Source organism: Balaenoptera musculus, chromosome 9 (assembly GCF_009873245.2).
Source record: "Balaenoptera musculus isolate JJ_BM4_2016_0621 chromosome 9, mBalMus1.pri.v3, whole genome shotgun sequence".
In the NCBI taxonomy this organism is placed as follows: Eukaryota; Metazoa; Chordata; class Mammalia; order Artiodactyla; family Balaenopteridae; genus Balaenoptera; species Balaenoptera musculus.
The window spans coordinates 5,759,542-5,782,786 of NC_045793.1; the positions used below are offsets into that span (position 1 = coordinate 5,759,542).

Below are 23,245 nucleotides of genomic sequence, written 5' to 3' on the forward strand. Positions count from 1 at the left end.
AAGAATCTGGAGCAAGTGGGCCGGGGGCGGGTGGGGGCTGGGCCTGCAGGGGGCAGCCAGCCGGGGCTCCAGCAGGCCTGGAGAAGGCCGCCCTGGGTGGGCCGCTCACGGCGCTCCGCGGCCGGGCACCGAGCTGGGCGGCACCGGGGCCCTCTGCGGCCGGAGGACCAGCCAGCTCGGCCCGGAGTGGCCTGCTCCAGCCCCTTCCCTTCCCCTTTGGCTGCCCCTTCGCCCAGCCTTTCCTCCCAGCCGTGTTCGCTTCTCCCGGACTTGAAAGGAGAGGGAGGTTTGTCCCAGCCCTGCCCGCACCGGGATCTGGAACCTACTTTTCCGACTGTGGGGTTTAAAACCTAAGACCCTGCATTTTTTAAAGTTTGATGCTGATGGGTGGGCGGTTGAGGGGGAGCCTTTTGTAACCTTTCGTAACTGGGGGTGATGGTTTTCAGTATTTAGGCAGGCAAAAGACGTGCTTGTTCTGAGTCAGAGGAGGAATGATGACATTCGGAGCTGCATGATGCCCGGCAGGAGGCCCGGCCTGCAGACCAGTGACCCCAGCAGTGAAGAAGGCCTCGCCTTGTCCCCCCAAAGCCCCCCGCGTCCCCAGCTGCCCAGGTCACCAGAGCAGCCACTTGGCCACGTCCACATAAGGTCCCATGGCATCATGCTGTCCCAGAGCCCCGCTGGGGGACCCTGCTGCCTCTCCGACACCGCAGGTTGCCACACGTGGCATTGAGAAGGCCCCAGGCGGGCTGTAGTTTTCTCTGAAAGCACCATTAGCTGTGGCTGAGGCTTGTCAGAGCCACACTCTGAATGGTAAAGAGCCAGGGGAGGAGGAGGAGGGGGGAGGGAGGAGGGGGAGGGGAAGAGGGGGAGGAGGGAGAGGGGAAGAGGAAGGGGTGGAGGAGGAGGAATTTGGGGACTGAACGAGAACAAAGGCCTGTAGAGCCCCTGGCAGCCCTGGCAGGGGCTGGGAGGAAACCCTGATATGAGGCCAGACTCCTGGGCTTTCAGGGGCATGCTGGGGACTCTAGCAGGCCAGGCTGGGCCCTGGTGCCGGCATCAAGCCCACGCCCTCCGGCCCCTGAAGAGCTGGCGTCGAGTGTGCACAGGCTGGGGTCCACCTCCTCTGCCAGATGAACCCCCGACTATGTTGAGTCTGGCGGCTGCAATGCCTGTGGTTTCCATCTGTGTCCAGCGGACCAAAGCCCCCATGTGGGCCCACTCTGAAGGTCTGCACGCTGGGCTGAGGGCTAGGCCAGAGCCCGGGCTTGCAGTTTCTGCTCCGACCACTATGAAGAGAACAGCTTTCAGCACGCTTAAGGTAGCCTGTTCCCAGCGGAGGTATCCCATTCAAGAGTTCAAGTTTGATTCGTCCATTCCACTGATGGCTAAACTGAGGCTCAGCTTACACAGAAGCAGCCCTGCGGGCAATAGAGCTGGAGTTTGCACTGAAGTTTTTGCAGAATGAGTTGAAAGAGGGCAGGGGCTGTGTTTCCCATCAGTGCCTTCGAAGGCCCCGGCACAGCGTCCAGCTCGACGCTGGCCCTCAGAGCCCCGCGTGAACACGTGCCTGAGTGAACCCACAGAACGGCCTGTCCCCCACGCCCGCTGGGAAGGGCTTGTCCTCTCTGGGAGTCGCTCGAGTAATTCACACTGGGGCATCTGCCTTATCCTCCCCAGGAAGCTGGTAGGTGTTTTCTCAAATGGCTTTCTCGGGGAAAGGAAGGCAGAAGAGCACCGAAGGGGACGGTCTTCATGACTCCGTGGTCACGTCAGAGGGCGCAGGTTAAGCCGTGACATGGAAGAACAGGTGGCCGGTGCTTTAATTTACACAGCACAGAGCCATCGGGCTGGGCGCAGCGGCAGGCTCCGTGCCCGGGGGACACACCCCCCCACCCTCCCTCCCCCGTTATGTCACCGCAGCAGCCTCACCGGGTGTCATGTAAATGTCACATGACCTTGGCAGGGCTGCCCAGCTAGCACGTCGGAAGCTTGGCTGCAGGAGGCCAGGACCGTCTGGCGCCTCCCTGGCCTCCCCCCCACTGCCAGCCTGATGACCCGTCCCTGGTCCTGTGACCATGGCCTCACACGCACCCAGGGCCCGGAAGAGGGGACAGCCCTCGCGTGGGTTCAGACAGGCAGATTCTGACCAGCAGGGACAGTGGGGACGTCCCCACGGGATCTTTAGGGACGGTGTGTGCGTCACACACCCTGACCCCCTGTTCCGGGCCCTTCGCGTCCTGCATGAGGGGCGCGTGGAAGCCGGGCTGTGGGGCTACGAGGAGGCTGCTGCCACCACAGGGAAGGGCCGTCGGAGGCCTAGGAGGAGAAGCAGAGCAGTAACAAAGCAATGGCAAAGCTGGGAGGGAACTGGAAAAGAAAGCACTCCGGGGTCTGGCCATGCACCGGAATCTTATTCAGCCTTAAGAAGGAATAAATTCTGACCCCTGCGACGACATGGAAGAACCCTGAGTTAACGCTTGGTGAAAGAAACCAGCACGAAAGGACAAGCACTGGATGATCCCACTTGTATGAGGGACTAGAGAAGTCAGATTCCCAGAAACGGAAGGTAGACGGTGGGTGTCAGGCCCAGGGAGGGGAGCAGGGGGACAGAGTTTCAGTTTGGGGAGATGAAAAAGTGGTGAAGAATCCGCACTCCCACTGCAGGGGGCGCAGGTTCGATCTCTGGTCGGGGAACTAAGGTCCCGCATGCTGTTCGGTGCAGCCAATAAAAAAAAAAAAAAGGTTATGAGCCTGGATGGTGGTAGTGATGGTTACACAACAATGTGAATGTATTTAATGCCACTGCATTGAACACTTAAAAAGGGTTCAGATGGTAGATTTTATGTTCTGTGTATTTTACCACAATTAAAAATAACTTTAAGAAAGGTTAGAGAGTTCTGATCAACAAATTATCTTTTTCAGAAAGTTCTACTAACGTATTTGTCAGCTGTTCATAAGTATTCATGTACTCGGCGTACAGGTTTCTAAACAAAACCAAACCACAATTTTTAGAAGCAGAAAGAAATAAGAAGCAGAAAGAAATAATAAGGCAAGCCCTGAAGGTGTGCAGATGCACGGGACCCTCTGCGGGCCTGGAGGGGCGGTGTGGACAGAGCAGGCAAAGCGGGGCTCGCGGGAGAGACGGGAGCCTGGGAGGAGAGGTGCGCATTTCCACTCCTGCAGAAGCTGCTCTGGGCCAGCAGCCACCTGGCGAGGGCCTCGCCCTTGCGTCTTTGCTCTGGAACCCCCGTGTGGCCCTAGGAGAAGAGCCCCGGGGCCTCCTGCACTGGCCCTGGGCTTTTCTGGGAGCTCAGTCCTACCGGGAGCCCCGCGAAGAAGACGTCCCTTGTTGGGGCCACAGTGCTGCCCTGGGCGAGGCGTGGAATGTGAGGCCTGCCTCTCCTGCCGGCTCTGACCTTCCAGTTCTCTCCCACTGCCCTGCCTTCCCGGCAGCCTGTAGGGCGCAGGCTGGCACGCAGGGTGCTGCAGAGCCAACACCTCACTCTTTCCCCTGCTCAGCAGGGCTGGCTCCAGCCTGTCTCCTGAGATGACCTTCAGGCCAGAGGGAGGGGTTTCCAGCTGCTATTTTTAATCGAGCAGGTCTTGGGCCAAGGTGGTGCTTCTGTTGGAAAGCTTAGGACTATCCCTCAGAGCCCACCCTGCATCCTTCAAGGCCCACAGGAGTTGGTACCCGGCGCCCCCCGCCCCATTAGCCTGGACCACACAGACAGCCTGTCAGACTCATGTTAGAGAACTTTCATGAACGATCGGGTTTATGGATGTAGAGTTCACACACAGTTAAATTCACCCTTTTTAGTGTACAGCTCTGTGAGTTTTGAGAAACATATACAATTGTATAATCACCACCACCATCAAGACAGGGAACAATTCCATCACCCCCAAATATTCCCTCAGGCCCCTTTACAGTCAGCTTCTCCCCTGCTCCATTCTCAACCCCTGGCAGCCTATAATTTTTCCCTCCCCTATAATTTTGCTTTTTCCAGAATGTCATATAAATGAAAAAATCCAGTATGTAGGCTTTTGGGCCTGGCTTCTTTCAGTTAGCAAAATGCATCTGTGAATCACCCACGTTGTTGCACGTATCAGTGGTTCTTTCCTTGTTATTACTGAGTAGCGTTCCACGGTATGGGTGCACCAGTTTGTTTATTAATTCACCAGTTGAAGGACATTTGGGTGGTTTCCATTTTCGAGCTATGAATAAAGCCGCTATAAACGTTTGCATCAGGCTTTTGTGTGAATAAGAGTTTTCATTTCTCTTATGAGTGGTATTGCCAGGTGATATGGTAAATGTATGTTTAACTTCATAGGAAACTGTCAAACTACTTCCCAAACTGGCTGCACCGTTTTGCGTTCCCACCAGCAGTGTGTGAGGGTTCCTGTTACTCCACATCCTCCCTAGCACTAAGTACGGTCAGTTTTTAAAAACATTTTCAGCTAGTCTAAGAGGTTTGTAGGGGTAGCTCATTGCAGTTTTAATGTGCAGATTCCTGATGATTAATGATATTGAGTATCTTTTAGTGTGCCTGCCATCTGTATATCCTCTTTGGTGAAGTATCTATTTAAGCTTCTGTCCACTTTTCTTTTTAATTGAATTATTTGTTCTCTTATTATGGAGTTTTGAGAGTTGTTTATATATTCCGGATACAAGTCCTTTATCACATATGGGTTTTGCCACTATTTTTCTCCCTGTCAGTTGTCTTTTTTCCTTTCTTTAACAGTATCTTTTAAAGAGCTTAAGTTTTCAATTTTGATGAATCCGATTTATTCATTTGTTCTTTTATGGACTGTGCTTTTGTTGAGCAGTTTGTTGAACAAAGGGGGTGCCGCGTAAGTCCTGCGAATATTTACTGAGGAGGGTCTGCGTGCCAGGCACCGTGCATGCAGGGGGCACGGTGATAAATAAGACTCACTACCGCTCACGCTCAGTGGAGGAGACGAGGTCTGTAAAGATGTAACTGCAGCATACTGTAACTTTATAATGTCAGAAGGTGCACGGTACATAAAAAGGAAGAATAAAAAACTCCAGAAACCAGTGAAGGCTTTACAAAAGAGGAACTTAGCCAGCAGTAGATGCTGAAGCTGTGCACTGAATCAGAAGATCGGTGGGGGAAAACCCGCTTCCCCAAGCACAGCATGTGGATCTCAGTTCTCACACACCGATTCTAGAAAGCCAGAGAGAAGATGACATAGAGGCAGAGCGTGCTAACTGGGTACCACTGAGGCCGGGGGCCTGGCCCTGCGCTTGCTTCTCTTCCCTGCACCCTCTGTGGCCCCCTCCTCGTGGCGTGTGTAGTAACTGCTCTCCCGCCAGCCTTGAGCCACGATTCACAGGGATGGCGCCTTTCAGGTAAAAATGACCTGGAGAAAGGGGAGCCTGGGGCATCAAAGAGATTGATCGAGCAGGTGAGGTACTTAGAAGGGGACCTGCACATAGGGGCTGCCTTCTCCCCATCCGTGAAACAAGCTCTGAGGGTGGTGGTTATTGTAGGTCGGCCTCGGGAAGGTGAGGAATTCTAGGCTTCCCGGAAAGACGGTCCCTTTTCCAGTTCCCTCTGGTGGAGTTGTTAACCAGGGAAAGTGCAGGAGTGATGCTGTGATCTTTTAGAATGTCCTGAACTCCCAGAGCTGTTCTTGTGTTGCTGTTGTTTGAGGTTCTGGGTTGTCTTTAGAAGGACGCAGCCAGGACGTGTGTTTCCATCCTGAGATGCTCGGTTCCCTTCTGTCAGCAGCTTTCTTTCCTCCCCTCTTCCTCCTCCGTGGAGAGTCTACCCATTCATCCCTGGGGGTTGGGGGGTGCTCTCAGCCCCTCTGTCCGTGAGGCGGATGAGGAGAGCTGGCAGCTCAGACCAGCCCCATAGAAACAGCACCGGTGGCAGAGGCTCGGTCTGGATGCCCGCCCTGCTGGAGGCCACTCTGGTCTCACACACGCCCGCCACCCGTCTCACCGGCTCCTCACACCCAGAAGGCCTGGCGGGCGGTGTCAGGTGATGTGTTGAGTCAACAGAGCCACAGGAGAGCCCTCGTTGGAGTCCCGTGGCAGCGGCCGCCGCCAGCACCCCACGGAGGGGAGGGGAGGGGAGGGATGCCCGCTCTGGCCGGCAGCCACCTGGCCTGCTGGGCGCCCAGCGGGAGGCCAGAGCCGGGCATCACACCCACCCACAAACCGGCTCCCCGGCTCCAGGCCTCAGCCTCCTCCGCCTGCTGGGCAGAACGAGGCTTTCCGAAGTGGTGGTTTGCAAACGGCTCCCGGGCCCACAGGCCATCGGGCCTGGTAGGGAGGTGCGTTCCAGACGCCATGGGGGCTGCACATCTGGAAATGACCGCACACACCTTGGGGAGGGGACGGGGGCTCGGAGCCCTTCCTAGATCCCCACGGCCCCTCCTCCCTCATACTGAGTCCAGCATGGAGAAGTGGGGAGGCTAAACAGCCCAGCCCAGAAGCCACCCAAAGGGGGACCACCGAGCACGGCGGGCGGGACCGCACTCCACGAGCCGGGGGCGCCCGCAGTCCGCGCCAGGGCAGCTAACGTCAAGGGTTCTGAGTGGTTCCAACACACAAATTGCAGAGAGTGTAGGAATAACTCAAGGTACAATTTCAGATTTTAAAAAGTCCGCCCTGGGAGCTTCCGAGTGGCAGGTTTCCCTGTCAGCTGGAATAATAAACAGGTGATGGGCAGTGAACAACCAGGAATTCCAAGAGGGGCTGGAGACAGAGCAGGGAAAGCCGCGGAGGGTTGGTGTCCCAGGCACAGAGAGGGGAGGCCCGGCGCAGAGCCCCTGGTCAGGCACAGAGAGGGGAGGCCCGGCTCAGAGCCCCTTTTCAGGCAGAGGCTCTGCTGACTCTTAAAGAGGCCCGGTCTTGCCCCTCCCTGTACAGAACTGTAGTCCCGTCTCAGCAGGGCCAATTCCAAGTGTACCCTCAAACCAGATCCACCGATTCACACCACAGCGAGTACTGGCAGGCTGGCTTTGCCAGGACAATTTGCCTGGACGATGCTGTGTTACAAACAGGCATCTCAGAGAGATCAAGGTCAGAAAGACTTGTCTGAACTTGCATAGAAGCTAGTCCTGACCTAAGGGCACATCTGAGCAGCGCAGGCCACCAGGAGGGCTCCTGCCCAGAAATATTCGGGCCCCACCTGTGGCCAGTGTCAGAAAGCCTTTCCCCTGCCCCCGGGCACCTCGGCACCAGCCAGGGAGTATGAAACTCCACGGCCTCCTGCTGAGTTAGTGTCCTTCCCTTATGTGCTCTCAGGAAATGACAGTCACCACACTGACGAGGGCAGACTCTCCTCCCCCTCTCCCAAACCCAGCATGTCTGAGTCAGGGCTGGCCACTACCCCCTTCACCCTGTGCAGCCTGTGGGCGTATTCGGGGTGGCTGGCGGGCACGGGGAGAGGAGCCTGCAGGCAGTGGGGTGGGTACCCCGAGTGCCACCCGCCCAGCTCTGAGCCCACGCACCTGCCGTGCCCCCATGGGAACGTGCGCTCTTCCCTCTCACCTACACAGACGGTCTCCTGCCCTGCCACTCATGCTGGTGAATCGGAGTCTGAACCCTCTCAGAGCTCAGGGAAGGTGCCTGCCTGGGGGTCTGAAGACCCGTGTCATTGCCGTGCATGGTCCAGCTTCCGTCCTAGCCGTCGCCCATGGGCCTGACACATCACCTCCCAGGGCCTGCGTTTCCTCCACTGTAAAATGAGGTCATGAAACATTTGTCCACTAAGGTCACCCACCACCGTTTCCACCGCTCCGATTCACTTGGTGGGAGCCACCCTGACTGTGTCACATTCGGCTGAATTAATCTGTGTGGCACCAGAGGATGCCTCTTACTTTTGTGATTGCACAGAGACCATCATCAGAGGGCACTGGCGTAGCTACTTCCCTTACATTGTCGAATCCTTAGCAAATTGTTCTTTAGAAACTGCTTTATATGGGAACCGATTGTTCTAGAATCTCTCCCTCTTACAAAGCCACTGAGGGTTGTTGTTTTTTTTTTTCTCTCATCCATTTGCGGAGGATTGCCTTTGAGGTTCCACATCAAAAGGCACATATGCTCTTATCTTTTGCTGTAGTGAAGTAGCTAGGGTTACATTTGGGGGCCACGAAGCAGAACTCGGGCCTCCAGAGGAGCATGAAAAGGGCACAGCTCTTCTAAAGGCCAGGCAGACACCAGAGGCTGGACCAGACTGCTGGAACTGATCCAAAGTTACCGCTGTGAATGCCCACGACATTCCCCCCACCACTGTTTCTGATTCGTTTTCTTTTGCCGGTTTACCCATGCAAAAATCGACATGCTAGAGCCAACGACTTAATAACTAGGTCCAGAATGCTGTTGGGTATACAAAGCCCTGTAAAACTGCAGCTTTTCCTGCATTCCTTCTAGGAGAATAACAACCTTAGAAAACGTCCTAGAAGAGTTTGTTTTCTTAGAAGAAAGAATTTTTCACCTACCACGTTACCATCATGCTTTGACTGACTCCAAAATGACTTCCGTCTCCAACAGATTTTGGATAGTTTCAATTATAAAAGATTGTAAAACAGACTCTTAGAGTCTATAAGCAAAACTTGCAGCCCAAAACCTTATTCCAAATTAATATATGAATTTGAGAGTAAGCTCAAGTATGGCCACAGCCAAAGCCATTGGATATAAAGTTATCCAGGCCCATTTCTGGAGAAGAGTCCAAAAACTCTACCCCTGAGAGAGGGGCCCTGGTGGAGTGGACGGGGTGGAGAAGACACCAGGAGAGCATCTTTTAGGAAATGGGTGATTCTGGAGCATTCGGAGCAAGATCTCAAAGCAGCCAGCTAGAAAGGAGCGGGGGCCCTTGGGATGAGACGTAATTCAAGGGGGTCTCTGCGTGAGACTGTCATGGGCTGCAGGAAGAGTAGTTTCCATCAGAGGCCAGGCAGGGGGCTTGGAACTCAGAAAGAAGAGAATTTGCTCTCAAAGAAGGGAGCTGTGAGAGAGAGGGCTGAGGCCTCATTCCACGGGCCACGAAGAATGGGAACTAGAGTTACTTTAGAAGTCTCTTATCTGTAAAATGAGGAGGTTGGATTGAATGAATGGTTCCAAACTTGTCTGGCCACCTGTATCACCTGGGGAACTTCAGAAATGCAGGTTCCCAGGCTCTACCTCAGACCCACTCAACAGAATCCTTAAGACCTGAGACTGTGTGTTCTCCGAGCTGCCTGGTGACCCTGCTCAGCCGGGTTTGAGAACTGTGGCCTGAGAGCCTCTCAGCTGACCGGATGACTCAGACGTCCTGCCCAGCGTGTTGGGTCAGACTCCGGGGATGGAGACGGGGGACTGCCCAGACCAAGGGTCTTGAGCAAAGCCTTCCCATGGGAAACGGAGGCAGAAAGTTATCCAAAGTTCAGTGGAAAAGTTATGGGGACTCTTCAGGGATACTCTGCCCAGAGCCCCAGAGCAGAACACCACTGGGCTGGGACAGACCCAGGCCACACACGAGCCATGCCCAGGGTGGGCAGTCCAACTGTCCTCCTGAGCAAAGCAGAGTGCCTGCTTCTGTTGGCACCCAGGGAGACCCCAGCCCACGGAGGCCGGAGAAGTCTGGTTTCCCCTCGAGTAAAGTTCAAGCCCCCGAAAGTCCAGCTGCCACCGGACATGGGTGGTTCCTTAAAATCAAGAAGGAACTAGAAATCTACCATCGAGCCTCAGACCTCAGGTCAGGCCTGTGCCCAGGATTCACCAGGGTCTCAGGTTTGGGCCCAAATTTCCTGATGATGCAGCTTCCTATTTAGACCCGGAACTCACACTGCCTTTGTATTTCCCAGGCTCCCGTAGGTTACTCTGAAGGACACCGCAGGGAGGAGCCAGGCGGAGATTTCCTTTCCTTCCAGAGTTCCCACCTCAGGTTATTCCCCCCCCCCCCCCGCCCACCGCCTTGGCTGTCCTGCCCTGCTGAGTCAGTTGGCAGCTCCAGGCTAGATTTCATCCCATCAGGCATCATGCATCATTCGGCGTGCTTGGTGGACACAGCGGTGAGCCTGTGGTCTGGGCATTCACAAAGAGGCACAGGGGCGCATCCGCGGGTGCCTCCACCTGTACCGTGATGGCGTGTCTGGAGCGTTGCAGACCTTCCTCCTGGACAGGGCCTGGCTCAGGCCAGCCACTCCTTGTCCTCGCCCCATCCTCTCCGGGCCTGAGTAATGGATGCTTGGACCGAGGCTGGTGAGGCCTCAGGGTGCTTGTGACCCTAGAATGGGATCTGCTGACCAGCTCTGGGGACCTGCCTCTGCACCTTTGGTCTCACGGACGTCAGCCCTGGGTGGGAACACACTGGTGTCTGACGGACGTCAGCGGTGCACCTTTACATGAGGACCACTCTCCACAGGGCAGACCGGACCCCAGCATGTGCACACCCTGCTTGTCTTTCTTCTACCGCCTGGGGCCTTCTGTCCCTCCTAATGTCCCTCTCTGTGGCATAGTCCCTTAGCAGCAGGGGTCCCTGCCTCTCCCTGGCTGGGGCATTTTGTCTGACACACGCTGTCTGTATCACCATCCTCCCATGACCCTCGTCACCATCCCTCCAAAGTTAGGAACAATACCCACCCACCCCCATCTCTGTGATGCGTAGTTAGTTGTTTTAAAAGCCGCATGTAAGCAGACCCCCATCCAGTGTAAATTGAAAATTTGTTCTTCTCACTCCGTGCTCTTGGAACAATGGTCAGCAAGGACGTTTAAGATCAGGAACAAAATGAATTTTTTCTTTTTCTTTTTTTTTTTTTTCTGAGCACCTGATTTTCCCAGTGAGTTTTATTTGGGCAGACCTGGGGACGGGGAGGCCCTGGATCTAAAAGAAGGTGTTGGGCCTCTTGGTGGTGAAGCGTGGCTTGTGCTGGCGACGGAGGACCCGGTGGGGCAGTGGGAATTTGATCCTGGAGTCGTGGAACTGCTTGACTGCTGGTTGGTGGCACTTGCTGGCTGCGATCTCCTCCACCTTCATGATCTGGATCGAGTGGGCCCGGGCACGGTGCCGGGAGCCCATGTCTCGGTCTGCAGGGATCAGGAGGGGGGCACTTGGGGAACGAGTGGCCACAGCATCTGGTCCCAGCAGGTACTGGCTACCAAGTGTGTAGAACCTCCAAATTCACTTTGAGGGGCACAGCTGCAGCCCCCCAAAGGCGACAAGATCCACTTGCTGTTAGCACTCTGTTTAAACCGCTGTTACGAGAAACAGCAGTTCTTGGGTTTAGGTGCTTGGAAAATGAATTTTTTCATTTTGGTTTTTCTTCCTTGGTATTTCAGACCTAGCCTTGTTAGCCTTGTTAGCCAAGTGCTAACGTGCATGAAAAAGGCTGGTGCTGCCCAAGGAAGAGGTGGGGGGTGGAGAGCACATGCAGGCGCACACCACACGGCCATCTTGTCTACCTGGTTTATTTTTACAAAACGGGGTTGGCTAGTTAGTGGTGAGACTAGGCCTGGACCTTGAGGCTCCTGAAATGCAGGCCTGTCCTCTGCGTCCCTCTGCTGGCCCCTGTTGGCTCGCTTTCTTCCCGTGGCACCGCCGTTCTCCTTTCTCCCCTGTTCTCCAGACGTACCCCACGCCAGCACAGCCTGGCCCTGTGAAGTCACCAGCTCATGGCTCCCTGGTGTCTGGAGCCGCTGGCCTGGTGTCTGGCGTGGCTGCCAGGAGTCGTTTCTGTTCACTCGCTGAGCCTATTCACGGGCCCTGGCTGCGGCCTCAGGAGACTCGGAGGCATTGTTCACTCTCAGAGGCTGACAGCAGTGCTAACAGAGACCTCAAGGGGCAGGAGAAGAGGGGAGAGCCTTCTCGGAAGAACAAGACAGGGGGACCTGTCTGTCCTTCTTGGTTCTGTTGCCACAGCTCCGTGCTGTCTGGGCCCATGGGAAAGTTGTCTCAATCAGACGTAGACCCTTTTCATTCTCCAGAGTTGAGGCCCAGCTCTTCCGGGTGTGTCCGTGGGACGTTCCCCCCCCTCCAGCCCCTTCTCCGCGCGCCCCCGGTTTTGGCCTTACAGGCGTTTCACTCTTGGCGCTCATTGAGTGCTGCTGGTGGTGTTGGTGCTGGTTTTGCTTTTGTCCCATTTCCTCCAGCCAGACTGAAAGGTGGGACTTGTCTGCTGCATCTTGACCTGGCCCATAGCAGCCGGCCAATCGGACACATGGTTCTCCTGAGAGACTGAGTTTGGGAGTTTATCCTACAGTTAGGAAATAAATTGGGACTGCAGCCTTGACTGCAGCCTCATGAAAGACTCCAACCCCAAACCATCCAACTAAGCTGCTCCCAAATTCCTGACACACTGAAACTGTGTGAATTAATAAACATTTATTGTTGTTTTAAGAAAAAAAAAAAAAAAAAAGCAACAAAACAGAAAGAAAGAAATTGGTCTCTTTAAAAGGAATGGGGGGACTTCCCTGGTGGCGCAGTGGTTGGGAATCCACCTGCCAATGCAGGGGACACGGGTTCAAGCCCTGGTCCGGGAAGATCCCACATGCCGCGGAGCAACTAAGCCTGTGCACCACAACTACTGAGCCTGTGTGCCACAACCACTGAAGCCAGGGCACCTAGAGCCCGTGCACCGCAACGAAGAGTAGCCCCCGCTCGCCGCAACTAGAGAAAGCCCGTGTGCAGCAATGAAGACCCAACGCAGCCAAAAATAAATAAATAAATAAAAAACAATCAAACAAACAAAAAAGTAGGTTAAAAGTAATGGAGGATTGTGTCAGCATTGCCCCATTTTTCCCTTTATTGTGACACCAATATTCAAAAAAAGAAAAAAGATTTAGGTATATCGTGCTTACCTGACCCCCTTTCCTTTCATAAGACAGTTTTCCCCCCACTGGTTAAGTGGCATAAGTGTGAGCACAAGTCCCCTCTCTGGTGAAAATGTCTCTACTCTTTCCGGCTGGCACGGAAGAGAAAACATCTTTGAAGGCACCCATCCTCATCCCGCCAACGCTGCCCCGCCACCGCGGGGAGCTCCCCCTCTCCCTCCTGCGTCCCCTCCCGTCCTTCAGCAACACCAGCGTCCCTCCAGGCACCCATGCTTCCCTCCTCTTGGCCTGTGAAACCACACTTTCTGGAAGGGTGATTCACGCACCCAAAGTGTGATTCTAAGTCTTTGTGTTCTTTCTCTGGGCGATATTCCAGTTTAATCACGGCAAAAACAGTCTAGAATTTGGATCCGGCTGTCACCTCTGCCATTCACTCACTAAAGTGAATGGATCGGTAATTTTTCTAAGCCCCGGTTTCTTCACCTGTGAAACGGGGTCATAAACCTGCCCCCTTTCTCTCTTGGGGCGGGGTGGTGGGAGCTGCTAGGAGCAAACAGAGCAAGAGTGTGTCCCAGCGCTTTGTAACCAGTAAGATGGTATCGTAAGACTCCACCCTCTTAGAGATGTTTCAGGTTTCAGTGCAAAGAGGGGGTGAGTTTTTGGTTCTAGGAAAGTTCTTTCCCCGTACCCGAAGCTACACACGTTCCTAATCCACACAGCATGTTACCTGTCCCCTCCTCCCCCCCTCCCCCCCCCACCATGGTCCAGGGTACCATCCTGTTTCCCAGCAGGAATCACCTGCGCTGGGAAGGGAGGACAGAGGAAGCAGGAGGCCAGGTGGAAAGGTGGGTGCATCTCTTGAACTTGGAAAGATTTCCATGAGAGGAGCTTCCTTGAGGGGCGTGGAGTTCCATTTGGTTCCACCAGAAACAGACTGTTCCCACCACCGGCTGGAAAGCCCGGCGTCTTCTCCTCATCCTGGGCAGCTCCCCGAGGCTGTGTGTGTCTAGGGCGCGTCCTCTGCCATCCCTCTTGCCCTCTGTGGGGACTGAGTCAGGATCGTCGTGGTGCTTGTGTGGGATGAGTCCCGGGGGACACAGAAGCTGCCGTCTGGGCTTTAAGGAGCCCGCTTAGGTAGCAAGCTGCTTTGTCACAGTCTCCTTAATTCTTCACACTTGAGAAACTAACATTCTGTCACAAGAGCTAGCCAGGAGTTCCACCAGCTCTGAAAGTCCCCCCACAATGGCCACTGGGCTTCGTCCTGAAGACTGTCCTAAGTGGGACAGCATCCTCCAGAGAGAAGGGGGAATGGGGAGAGCTGAGGGGGAGAGCCTGGGGGGAAGCAGGCCCTGTCCTCCATCTGGCCGGAGCCGGCTGGGCGCCAGGGTCAGGGTGCAGGCGCTTCCAGACCGTGTTAGCCGGCCTCTTGCCTCAACAGCAGAAGAGTGGCTGAAATAAGTGATTTTCTGAATAACAAATACATCATTCGTATGATATTATACATCATATCGAAAAGTAGCAAAGGGCCCACGATGATCCTCCTCCCTGCCGGTCGTTCCCATCACCGGATGCAGCCCGTGTTTCCAGATCCTCCCAGACACTCTGGGCGAATGCAGACAGTGGGATGCAGGTGCACAGGTTCTTCCCCGTCTGTGAAGCTCTGAATGGGCCCTTCTGTGCAGACGGCTCCGCGGTTTGCTTCCTTCCCTTACCCCTCCGTCTGGGAGGTGAGAAGGACGGTGGGGCTTGCCGCGCGCCGTAGGTAAGAAGGCTGCGGGCGTGCGGTGATGTATGTAACCTCTTCCTACCGAAGAGCATCTGTGTCTCAGGCTCTGCTTTGAAGCCCCAGGGAGGTGGATGACCCCAGACACTGGCTGGTTAGTGCTGACACAAGTACGTCTGCGGCCCGAATGCCCGGTAGCAGAACGGCTGGGGAAGAACTTGTGTTTGTAGTCGTGAGAGATGCTGCCGAAATGACCCCTCCGAGGCACTGATTTCCTCTGGCCTCGGAAAACTCCCCCGCGGGCCTGGAGCGGGGTCGCCGCCAGATGGGGACGGGTCTAGAGTGAGCCCTGCGAGACAGAGCAAGGTCCGCCCTGGTGCTTCTTGCTGCTGGCTGAGGGTGCGGAGATCCCTGGGGCTGCTTGTCCTTTATGTGAAGAACTCAGGCCCCCGAGGGGCTCCGCCTGAGGGGTCCCTGCGGGTTGTCAGGATGTGGTCAGTGGCACAGGCTTTTGAGCCTAAAAGGCCCCCACCCAGTCCTGCTCTGTTTCCCCCTCTGTTCGGTCTCCAGCACAAACCCCGGAATGCAGGGAACACCCCAAAGAAAGCACAGGAAGGGCCTCTGTGTCCAGTGGCCCAGGCGAGAGTTGGGAGCAGGGACCATGACATTTCCCGCTGGGCCGTGGCACCTGCGCGGGCTGTCACGGGAGCCAGTGAAGGCCACGCCACCACCCCTGGGGCCTGAGGCCCGCGAGGTGCCCGTCCACAAACAAAGCAGCCCGAGGGCTTCCTTCTCCCATCCGGCACAGCCCCCTGAGAGGCTCGGGCCCGCCCCAGCCTGGTCCGTGGCCTCACTCCTCCTGCTCTGTGGGTATCACCCACAGCCTGGCCTGCCCGCCAGAGCACCTGTGTCTCCCCCTGCAGAGCTGCTGGACCACCAGATCTCCAGCTGCTTGGGGTCCCCAGTCTCCGTCCTCCCCTCCTCACTCCCCCAGCCCCATCTCCAAATGGGCCTTGCTTCTCAAGACCTTTGGGGTAAACTTTTTTCCAAAAAGTTTTGGAAACTTAGGGGCCTTTGCTCTTAGGGGCCTTTCACGTCATAAGTCTGGAGACCTTCAAAACCGTGGTGACAGCATTCTACCTCCTGCTTTCACCTGGAGCTCCTCCCAGGTCAGCCTGGGGCCCGGGCGGCGGGGATCCCCACTTGGCGTGGTTCCGTGGGATAAGGGGTCCCTGGAAAATGGCACTCCTCCTTTACCTGGTTACTCTCCCAATGCTTCTGCCTGGGAAACATGGGAGGGAAGATTCCAACTGAGCTTGAGCCTTGGCCCTGCCCCCTTCTCTTTCTCTGCCTGTTGGGGGCCGGCATTGACCAAGCACCCGCCCCTCGCCCAGGACAGCTCTGGGCAGATGATGCGTTTGGGGGTGGGGGGGGGAGGGGCGGGTAGCGAGGAGAGAATTCCATACTTTACATTTGGTTTGGTGTGAAGCAGCTCATTGTTCACTGGTAGCGCTCAGTACAGACAAAATGTGCTGAGTTCAGGGGTGGGAGGCTCATAGGGCCGCAGAGTCAGCAGGAGGGAGATGGGATGAGTTAGGCGGCTGCTCTGGGTGGTGGGGATGGAAGCAGAAGAGCGAACATGTGTGCACAGCGATGGCATGAGAGGAGTCTGGACGTGGCACAGAGCAGCACAGAGAAAGAGCCCCAGGCTCGCGGCTCGTAGGCTGACCAGTCTTTGTCAAGGTCAGAAGGAGCGAGAGGATGGCCCTTGGACCATGTCTACTGATGTCTTTGCTTCGGCTTGCATGATTAAATATTTTTAAATAACCAATTTAAAATAAAAATTTTATTCAGTTACCTATAAATGTGAGAGATCAGACTCAAATCCAGAGTCTGATCTTAGGAAACAAATCAATATCAGGCAACATTATTGTATTCATTTCCTGGAGCTGCCATAACAAAGTACCACAAACTGGGTGACATTAAATGACAGAAGTCTTTTCTCTCACGGTTCCAGAGGCTGGAAGTCTGAAACCAAGGTGTCAGCAGGGCCACGCTCTCTCTGAGACTCTGGATAGAATCCCTCCTTGCCTCTTCTAGCTTCTTTTTGCCTTCTTCCAGTTTTGTTGAGAAATAATTGATACGCATCTCTGTGTACGTTTAAGGCATACAGCATGATACTTTGATTTGCGTGTATTGTGAAATGATGATCACAGTGGGTCGGCTAACATCCCTCATCTCTATAGAAACAGTAAAAAGAAAAGAAAAAGGAAAAGAACTTTTCTCCTTGTGACGAGAGCTCAGGATTTACTTTCTTAACAACTGTCCTGTATATCATACAGCAGTGTTGACTACAGTCGTCATTTTGTACCTGACATCCCTGGTACTTATTTATCTTATAACTGGAAGTTTGTACCTTTTGATCACCTTCCTCCACTCTTCTAGCTTCTGATGGTCGCCAGCGGCGCTTGGTCTTCCTTGACTCATAGAGGCGTCACTCTGACCTCTGCCTCTGTCATCACGTGACCTTCTCCTCTGTGTGTGTGTGTGTGTGTGTGTGTGTGTCAGTGTGTGTGTGTGTGTGTGTCTTCTCCTCTTACAAGGACACTACACATAGGGTTAAGAGCCCAAACTACTCCAGTATAATCTCAGCTTGATTCCATCCGCAAAGACCTTATTTCCAAATAAGGTCACATTCATAGGTACCGGAGGTTAAGACTTTAACATATCTCTCTGGGGGTGGGGGAACACCATTCAGCTCGTAACAATGATCTTATGGTGCAGTCAGCTAGGTGTGAGTGAGATAGGCCCCCGGGATTGTACCAACCCTGTCGAAGTGGACGGCCTCTCACTCTGGCAGATTCCTGTCCCCAGCCTCCTCGCAGGTCCTTGGTCACCGCTCCCCACCCGCTTCCTCCTGGCTCCTATCCATCTAAGTCTTCACTCTGCAAGGCCCCTTCCTTCCCGAAGCCGCCCCCAGCGTTCATCTTCATGGTGATTCTCACTACTGCACACTCACAGTGACCATCTTCACGTGGCACATTTTCACAATAACAGCGTGTCCCGTCTGGTCCTCGGTGTATGTTGTCAGGTGACTTCTGCAGCCCTGACCTTTGTCTCTGCTGAATACTTCACGAACTTCCTTCTGTCTCATCTCGAGTAATATGGGTTCCACTCCGCGTGCTCTTGGCACCATGCTTTGTAGGGGAGGAGGGGAGATCCAATGGTCTTGGACTCAGTGGCGGAAAATAGCATCCGAAGTGTGTGTGTAAGAAGTCTTTCACCCCGACAGCTTCTGAACTGTGGGAGCGGCCCCTTCACGGCAAGGGGAGTCTGCCCACGACTCAAGTCGGATGACGAGGGGATTTCTGGGCACAGCTGATTCTAAGGGATTAGAAGTCATTGTCTACTAGCTTGTCCCCAGTATTCAGAATTTAATCTTTTATATCCCTGCCATTTGAGATTTTTGGCCCTTGTAGATGGAAGCCCCTTTCCCCGTGTCAGGCAGATTTCTAACGGCCCTGTGTGGTTTCCTCCTCAACTTCAGGCCTCTCTTCCTCTCCATCAACACCCACCCAAGTGGCCAAGCAGCACACGTTTCCTCTCGAATCCTATAAGCATGAGCCTGAACGACTGGAAAATCGCATCTATGCCTCCTCTTCCCCTCCGGACACAGGCCAGAGGTTCTGCCCGTCCTCCTTCCAGAGTTCAGCCAGGCCTCCGTCAGCATCGCCAACACACCATTCTCCCTCCAAATCTGTAAGTCTGGGCCTTCTCCTGGGGGCCGGGCCGCCAGGTATGGGAGGGAGGGCAGAGTCTGTATACAGCTGAAGCTAAAGCTGTGCACTCCTGACTGACATTTTTGGTACATTTTATCATGAATCACAAACTGAGCAAAAAATGACGAGGGCACAGTAGGCAAATGGAAACCAAACGAATGGTAACATCTGGAACCTGATCAGAAAAAGCTTTCTGCTCTCTTAGCTTCTTTTTAAAAATCAGTCATTAAAAGCTTTCTTTGAATTTATCTTGATTGGGATACTAAAGTAAAAAGTCATAGGCAAAGCCAAAAAATTGGTTTTTATAGAAATTTTATTCTAGATTTTAAAGATTTAAAGTCTGACGTCATTTGACTTGGGAAGCATTCTTGGAAAGGTGAACCTTTCAAAGCAGAGTGGGATGGTGAAACAGGTGTCTTTGCATCCTTCGGAGGATTGGGACTCGTGGGTATGGATGGAAGAAGCTGGCTTAGCACCAGCGCTTAAACACTCTACATTTCAACACCGTGGGCCCTATGTGTGGGGACCACCGTCACTGCCTCCTAGTTCATGTTGGCTACCACAGACACTCAGTATCATTCCTGTGCCCAGCAAGGGTACGAGGACCGTATCGCTAGAGTCTATCCATATGGATGTAACTATTTTATTCAGCTGTGGTATTAGTTTCCTGCGGCTGCTGTAACAAAGGGGCACAAACTGGGGGGATTAAAACAACAGGAGGCTATTGTCTCACGGTTCTGGAGGCTGGAAGGCTGCAATCAAGGTTTCGGCAGGACCACGTTCCCTCTGCAATCTCTGAGGGGGAGGAGGATATTCCCTGGCCTCTCCCAGCTTCCGGTAGCCCCAGGATTTTCTTGGATTGTGGCAGCGTCACTCCAGTCTCCACCTCCATCTTCACATGGCTGTCTTCCCTCTGTCTCTGTTTGTGTCCAGCTTTAAACTCTTTATGAGAACACCAGTCGTGTTGGATGAGGGCCCAACCTAACTCAGTACGACCACTTCTTTTTTTTTTTTTTTTTTTAAATTTTATAGCTACTTTTATTTTTATTTATTTATTTATTTTTGGCTGTGCTGGGTCTTCGGTTCGTGCGAGGGCTTTCTCTAGTTGCGGCAAGTGGGGGCCACTCTTCGTCGCGGTGCGCGGGCCTTTCACTATCGCGGCCCCTCCCGTTGCGGGGCACAGGCTCCAGACGCGCAGGCTCAGTAGTTGTGGCTCACGGGCCCAGCCGCTCCGTGGCATGTGGGATCCTCCCAGACCAGGGCTCGAACCCGTGTCCCCTGCATTAGCAGGCAGACTCTCAACCACTGCGCCACCAGGGAAGCCCACGACCACTTCTTGATGACATCTGCAAAGACCTGATTTCCAAATAAGGTCGCATTCACAGGTATCAGTGGTCAGGAGCTCAGCGTAGCTTTTTGGGGGACACCATCCAACCATAACAGTTGCTACCTTTGGGAAGAAAGAAGATGTGTTCCTCATGCAGAGAACCTACTATGACTCTTCTCCTTGTTCGTCTGATGATTATTTTATTAGATGTAAGCTTAGCAGAGTATTGTTTTAAGTGCTGAGGAATAAAATGCAAGGTGTTGTCTCCGCCCTCTAGGGCTTAACAGTCTCACTGGGAACAGAATAGCACTCAGATAAAACAGTTAAATAAAAGCGGAAAGTAGGTTGGGTGGGGATCAGGAGTGAAACATAGTCCACACTGCAGGGGATGGGAAAGGGAAAGTACTGTTGTCTGATAAGGGCAAGGAAGTCTTGGGTGATTGTAGGGTCTAAATAAGGGGAGAGGGGAGGGGAGGGCCTCCTGGAAAAGAAAATTAGCCATGGCTTGGGGTGGGAAGGAGTGTGACGTGTAGCAGGGGGTAGGAGCTGGGGGCGGGGGGCTGTCTCTGGGAGGTGGGCATCTGGCAGAGATTGGGGACAAAAGGACCGCTCACTAGAGACGTGGAGAGATGCAGGTCTTGGCCGCTTCGAGCTAAGGGCCCAGGAGGAAGGTCATCCGTGTTCTTGGGTATGAATGAGGAAAGATCTAGAGGTTTCTGTTCTCCCGGGCATTTAGCAAAGAGACTTGGCCATAGAGATAACAGAACAAATATATCCAAAAAAGGAATGATGCGGCAACCCAAAGGTTATCAAAAGCAGGAAGCCACTACTCCCCTCGGGCTGGAGGGGCGTGTTGGGAGCCCATCAGGTGGGAGGCGGAACCAGTGTGTCTGCCTGGCAGGAGCTGGAACCGCAGAGGAGAAGCAGCCACTGGCCAGAGATGCCACGCGAGGCAGAGGGGTAGAACGTCTGGCGTCTCCGCTGCTTCCTGCCTTCCACCGTGTGCCAAACCTGCCGAGAGGCCAGTGGGCCAGGAGGTCTGGGACAGAAACCCTGGGGGAGGAGGGAGGAGACCGGAGGAGGGAGCCAAGAGGGAAGCGACCAGCCGAGAGGTCTCAAGTCTCAAAGTGTTGGCTTCTTCTCATGGACCAGGGATAACTGAACAGGGTAGCCACGTGTAAGAAGAGACACTGCATGGAAGAGGAGACGGTTATTTCAGCTTCAGATCATTTGAAGTGATGGTGCAGACGCAGACACAGGGTTTTTCCGTGATTGCAGAAGTTCTGTGCTCGGGACAGCCTCTCCCAGTTTAAGTGAGAGAGAATCCAGAGGGCGTTCTAGGTCTGCCCTCTCTGCCCTGCCCCCACCCCGATTGTGACTAGAAAGTGATATTCTTAACTGTTCATACCGCACAACTATGAAGCTCTTGGTGAAAGCCAGTGAGCCTGGGCCCTTCCAGGCTTTCTGAGGCGGTTCTGGGGCCAGGGAGGAGGGGTTCTCGGCTGTATCCCGTACTCAGAGGTGGGCACGGACCCTGTGCCCTGCTCAGAGCCTGCGATTCCACAAACAGACGGAGGGAACTGATAGCACCGTGAAGTTTCAACAACCGTCCAAACGTCATGGATGGATAAACATGATGGACACATACAGTGGAATATTATTCAGCCTTGAAAAGGAAGGAAATCCTGACGGATGCTACAACGTGGATGAACCTTGAGGACGTTATGCTAAGTGAAATAAGCCAGTCTTAAAAGGACAAATGTCGTATGATTCCGCTTATAGGAGGTCCCTAGAGCCGTCAGATTCATAAGAGACAGAAAGCAGAATGGTGGTTACCAGGGTCTGGATGGGGAGAAATGGGGAGTCAGTGTTTAATGGGGACAGAGTTTCAGTTTGGGAAGATGAAAAAAGTTCTGAAGATGATGGTGGTGATGGTTGCACAACCATATGAATGTACTTGATGCCACTGAATTGTACTCTTAAAAATGGTTAAAATGACGAATTTTATGTTAAGTATATTTTACCACAGTTTTTTTTCATAATTTAGGAGACCACAGTTATTTGGACTCCATATACCTTATTGTCCATGATCATTTTACAAAGTTCGCCTTGTACAATCTATTAAGAGGTGCTTCTAGGCAAATTGGTAAAATAAGTGACAAGGGGATGGTAGCTGTCTATTTTAGACACTATATTCAAAATTTATTTTAAGACCCGTTTAGCAGCACATATGTACAAAACAATTAATGCGCTTAGTTTTACCTATATATAGGTTGTAAATACAATTTTAGAAAACCCTACACATCTATATACAGCAGTTAATGATAGTAAATCTCTATAGTCTCAAAATATATCATTATGCCCATTATACCTTCACATAATATGTATTCTAATATACTATTAATGCTGATTGAGCAATCCTCTAACTATTATGAGTTAGAGACACTTCTGGTTGTATCCTTTTACCACATTTTTTTAAATGATCCAGTCAACACTGCAATGTTTATATAGTTTGAGCTTCAGAAAATCAAAACCGAATCAGAATCAAAATCAAATCAGAAAATCAAAACCAAAACACTTATGCTTTGAAATGATCTGTTTCAAAATTGGAAGACAGTGTTCCCACTGGCTACAGACATTAAACAGGGGCCTTCATCACGTGTAAGTTTTATCACACAAGGCCTCCAGGAGCTTCTTCGGCCTGTTGGTCACAGCCTCTGCAGCTGTAGTTTGGCCCAGGTCTCTGCTTTCAGCAGCCCTTGGCAGCAGGGCTGGTGATGGATTCAAGTTCATTTAAGTGTTTCTTTCTAATTGGATTATGTTGACTGTCCTTATGTGCTAAGTTCCTTAAGAGTTTAGCTGATTTCATGCATTCCGTTACTGGCATAATCTTTATAGAGGAATGTGAGTTGCTTAAAGATGTCTTATCAGCCTGAAAATATTTAGATATAATTCATCTCTGCCTTTTGGAATAAAAAGATGCTCTATGTAAACATCGACCGTGAAGATGACTTTTATAAACTTTGTTCCCATGAATTTTATTCGAAAATTGGAAAGGGGATGAGGGTAATGAATTAGTCTTTAGTAGACAGCACTCATTTTATCATTTATTTACTCAGCAAATATTTATGAAGCAACCGCTGGGTGCCAGATACTGTGCTCAGAAAGGCTGATGGGATGACAAGTACATAAGCGGCTCTTATGAGGCAGGGACAGTGTTCATTTTGTTCACCATTTATTAACAGCACATTATGCAGGGGGAGGGGTGCGGTAAATAGCTGAGGACTCATTGAACGAAGGAAGGAGCTCCTGTCTATTGGGGGGCCACAAACAGGGAAGTCGTCATAATAGAATATTCGATAGAGCCTGTGTAGTTCTCAAGGGAGAAAATCTCCAGTCCAGTGTGAGCGCAAACGCCAGTCCCAGGGCTTCCCTGGTGGCGCAGAGGTTAGGGATCTGCCTGCCAACGCAGGGGCCATGGGTTCGAGCCCCGATCCGGGAAGATCCCACACGCCGCGGAGCAACTAAGCCCTTGTGCCACAACTACTGAGCCTGCGCTCTAGAGCCCACGAGCCACCAACTATTGAGCCTGCGTGCCACAGCTGCTGAGCCCATGTGCCACAACTACTGAG

The 23,245-nt window shown here is 53.0% G+C and overlaps 1 protein-coding gene and 1 non-coding gene across 14 annotated transcripts in view; one reads left to right on the plus strand and one right to left on the minus strand.

Moving 5' to 3' along the window:
- The window catches only part of PRKAG2 (protein kinase AMP-activated non-catalytic subunit gamma 2), a 285,917-nt gene that overhangs the window by 158,809 nt on the left and 103,863 nt on the right, over window positions 1-23,245 (plus strand). For 9 of the 13 annotated variants that reach the window (XR_005021237.1, XM_036863641.1, XM_036863639.1 and 6 more), the window contains one exon: window positions 18,055-18,266. The exons of 3 other annotated variants lie outside the window; for them this stretch is intronic. Coding sequence is in view for 8 of the 10 variants with exons in the window: in XM_036863641.1 (XP_036719536.1) it covers window positions 18,055-18,266 (212 nt within the window). In the remaining 2 variants the exon portion in view is untranslated. Of the gene's footprint in view, window positions 1-18,054; window positions 18,267-23,245 lie in introns of those variants that run through there. One more of the 13 variants, XM_036863652.1, reaches the window with a different exon arrangement.
- Window positions 11,117-11,248, minus strand: LOC118901364. Its single transcript, XR_005021342.1, has one exon. It is a non-coding gene; the product is annotated as a small nucleolar RNA SNORA68 (small nucleolar RNA).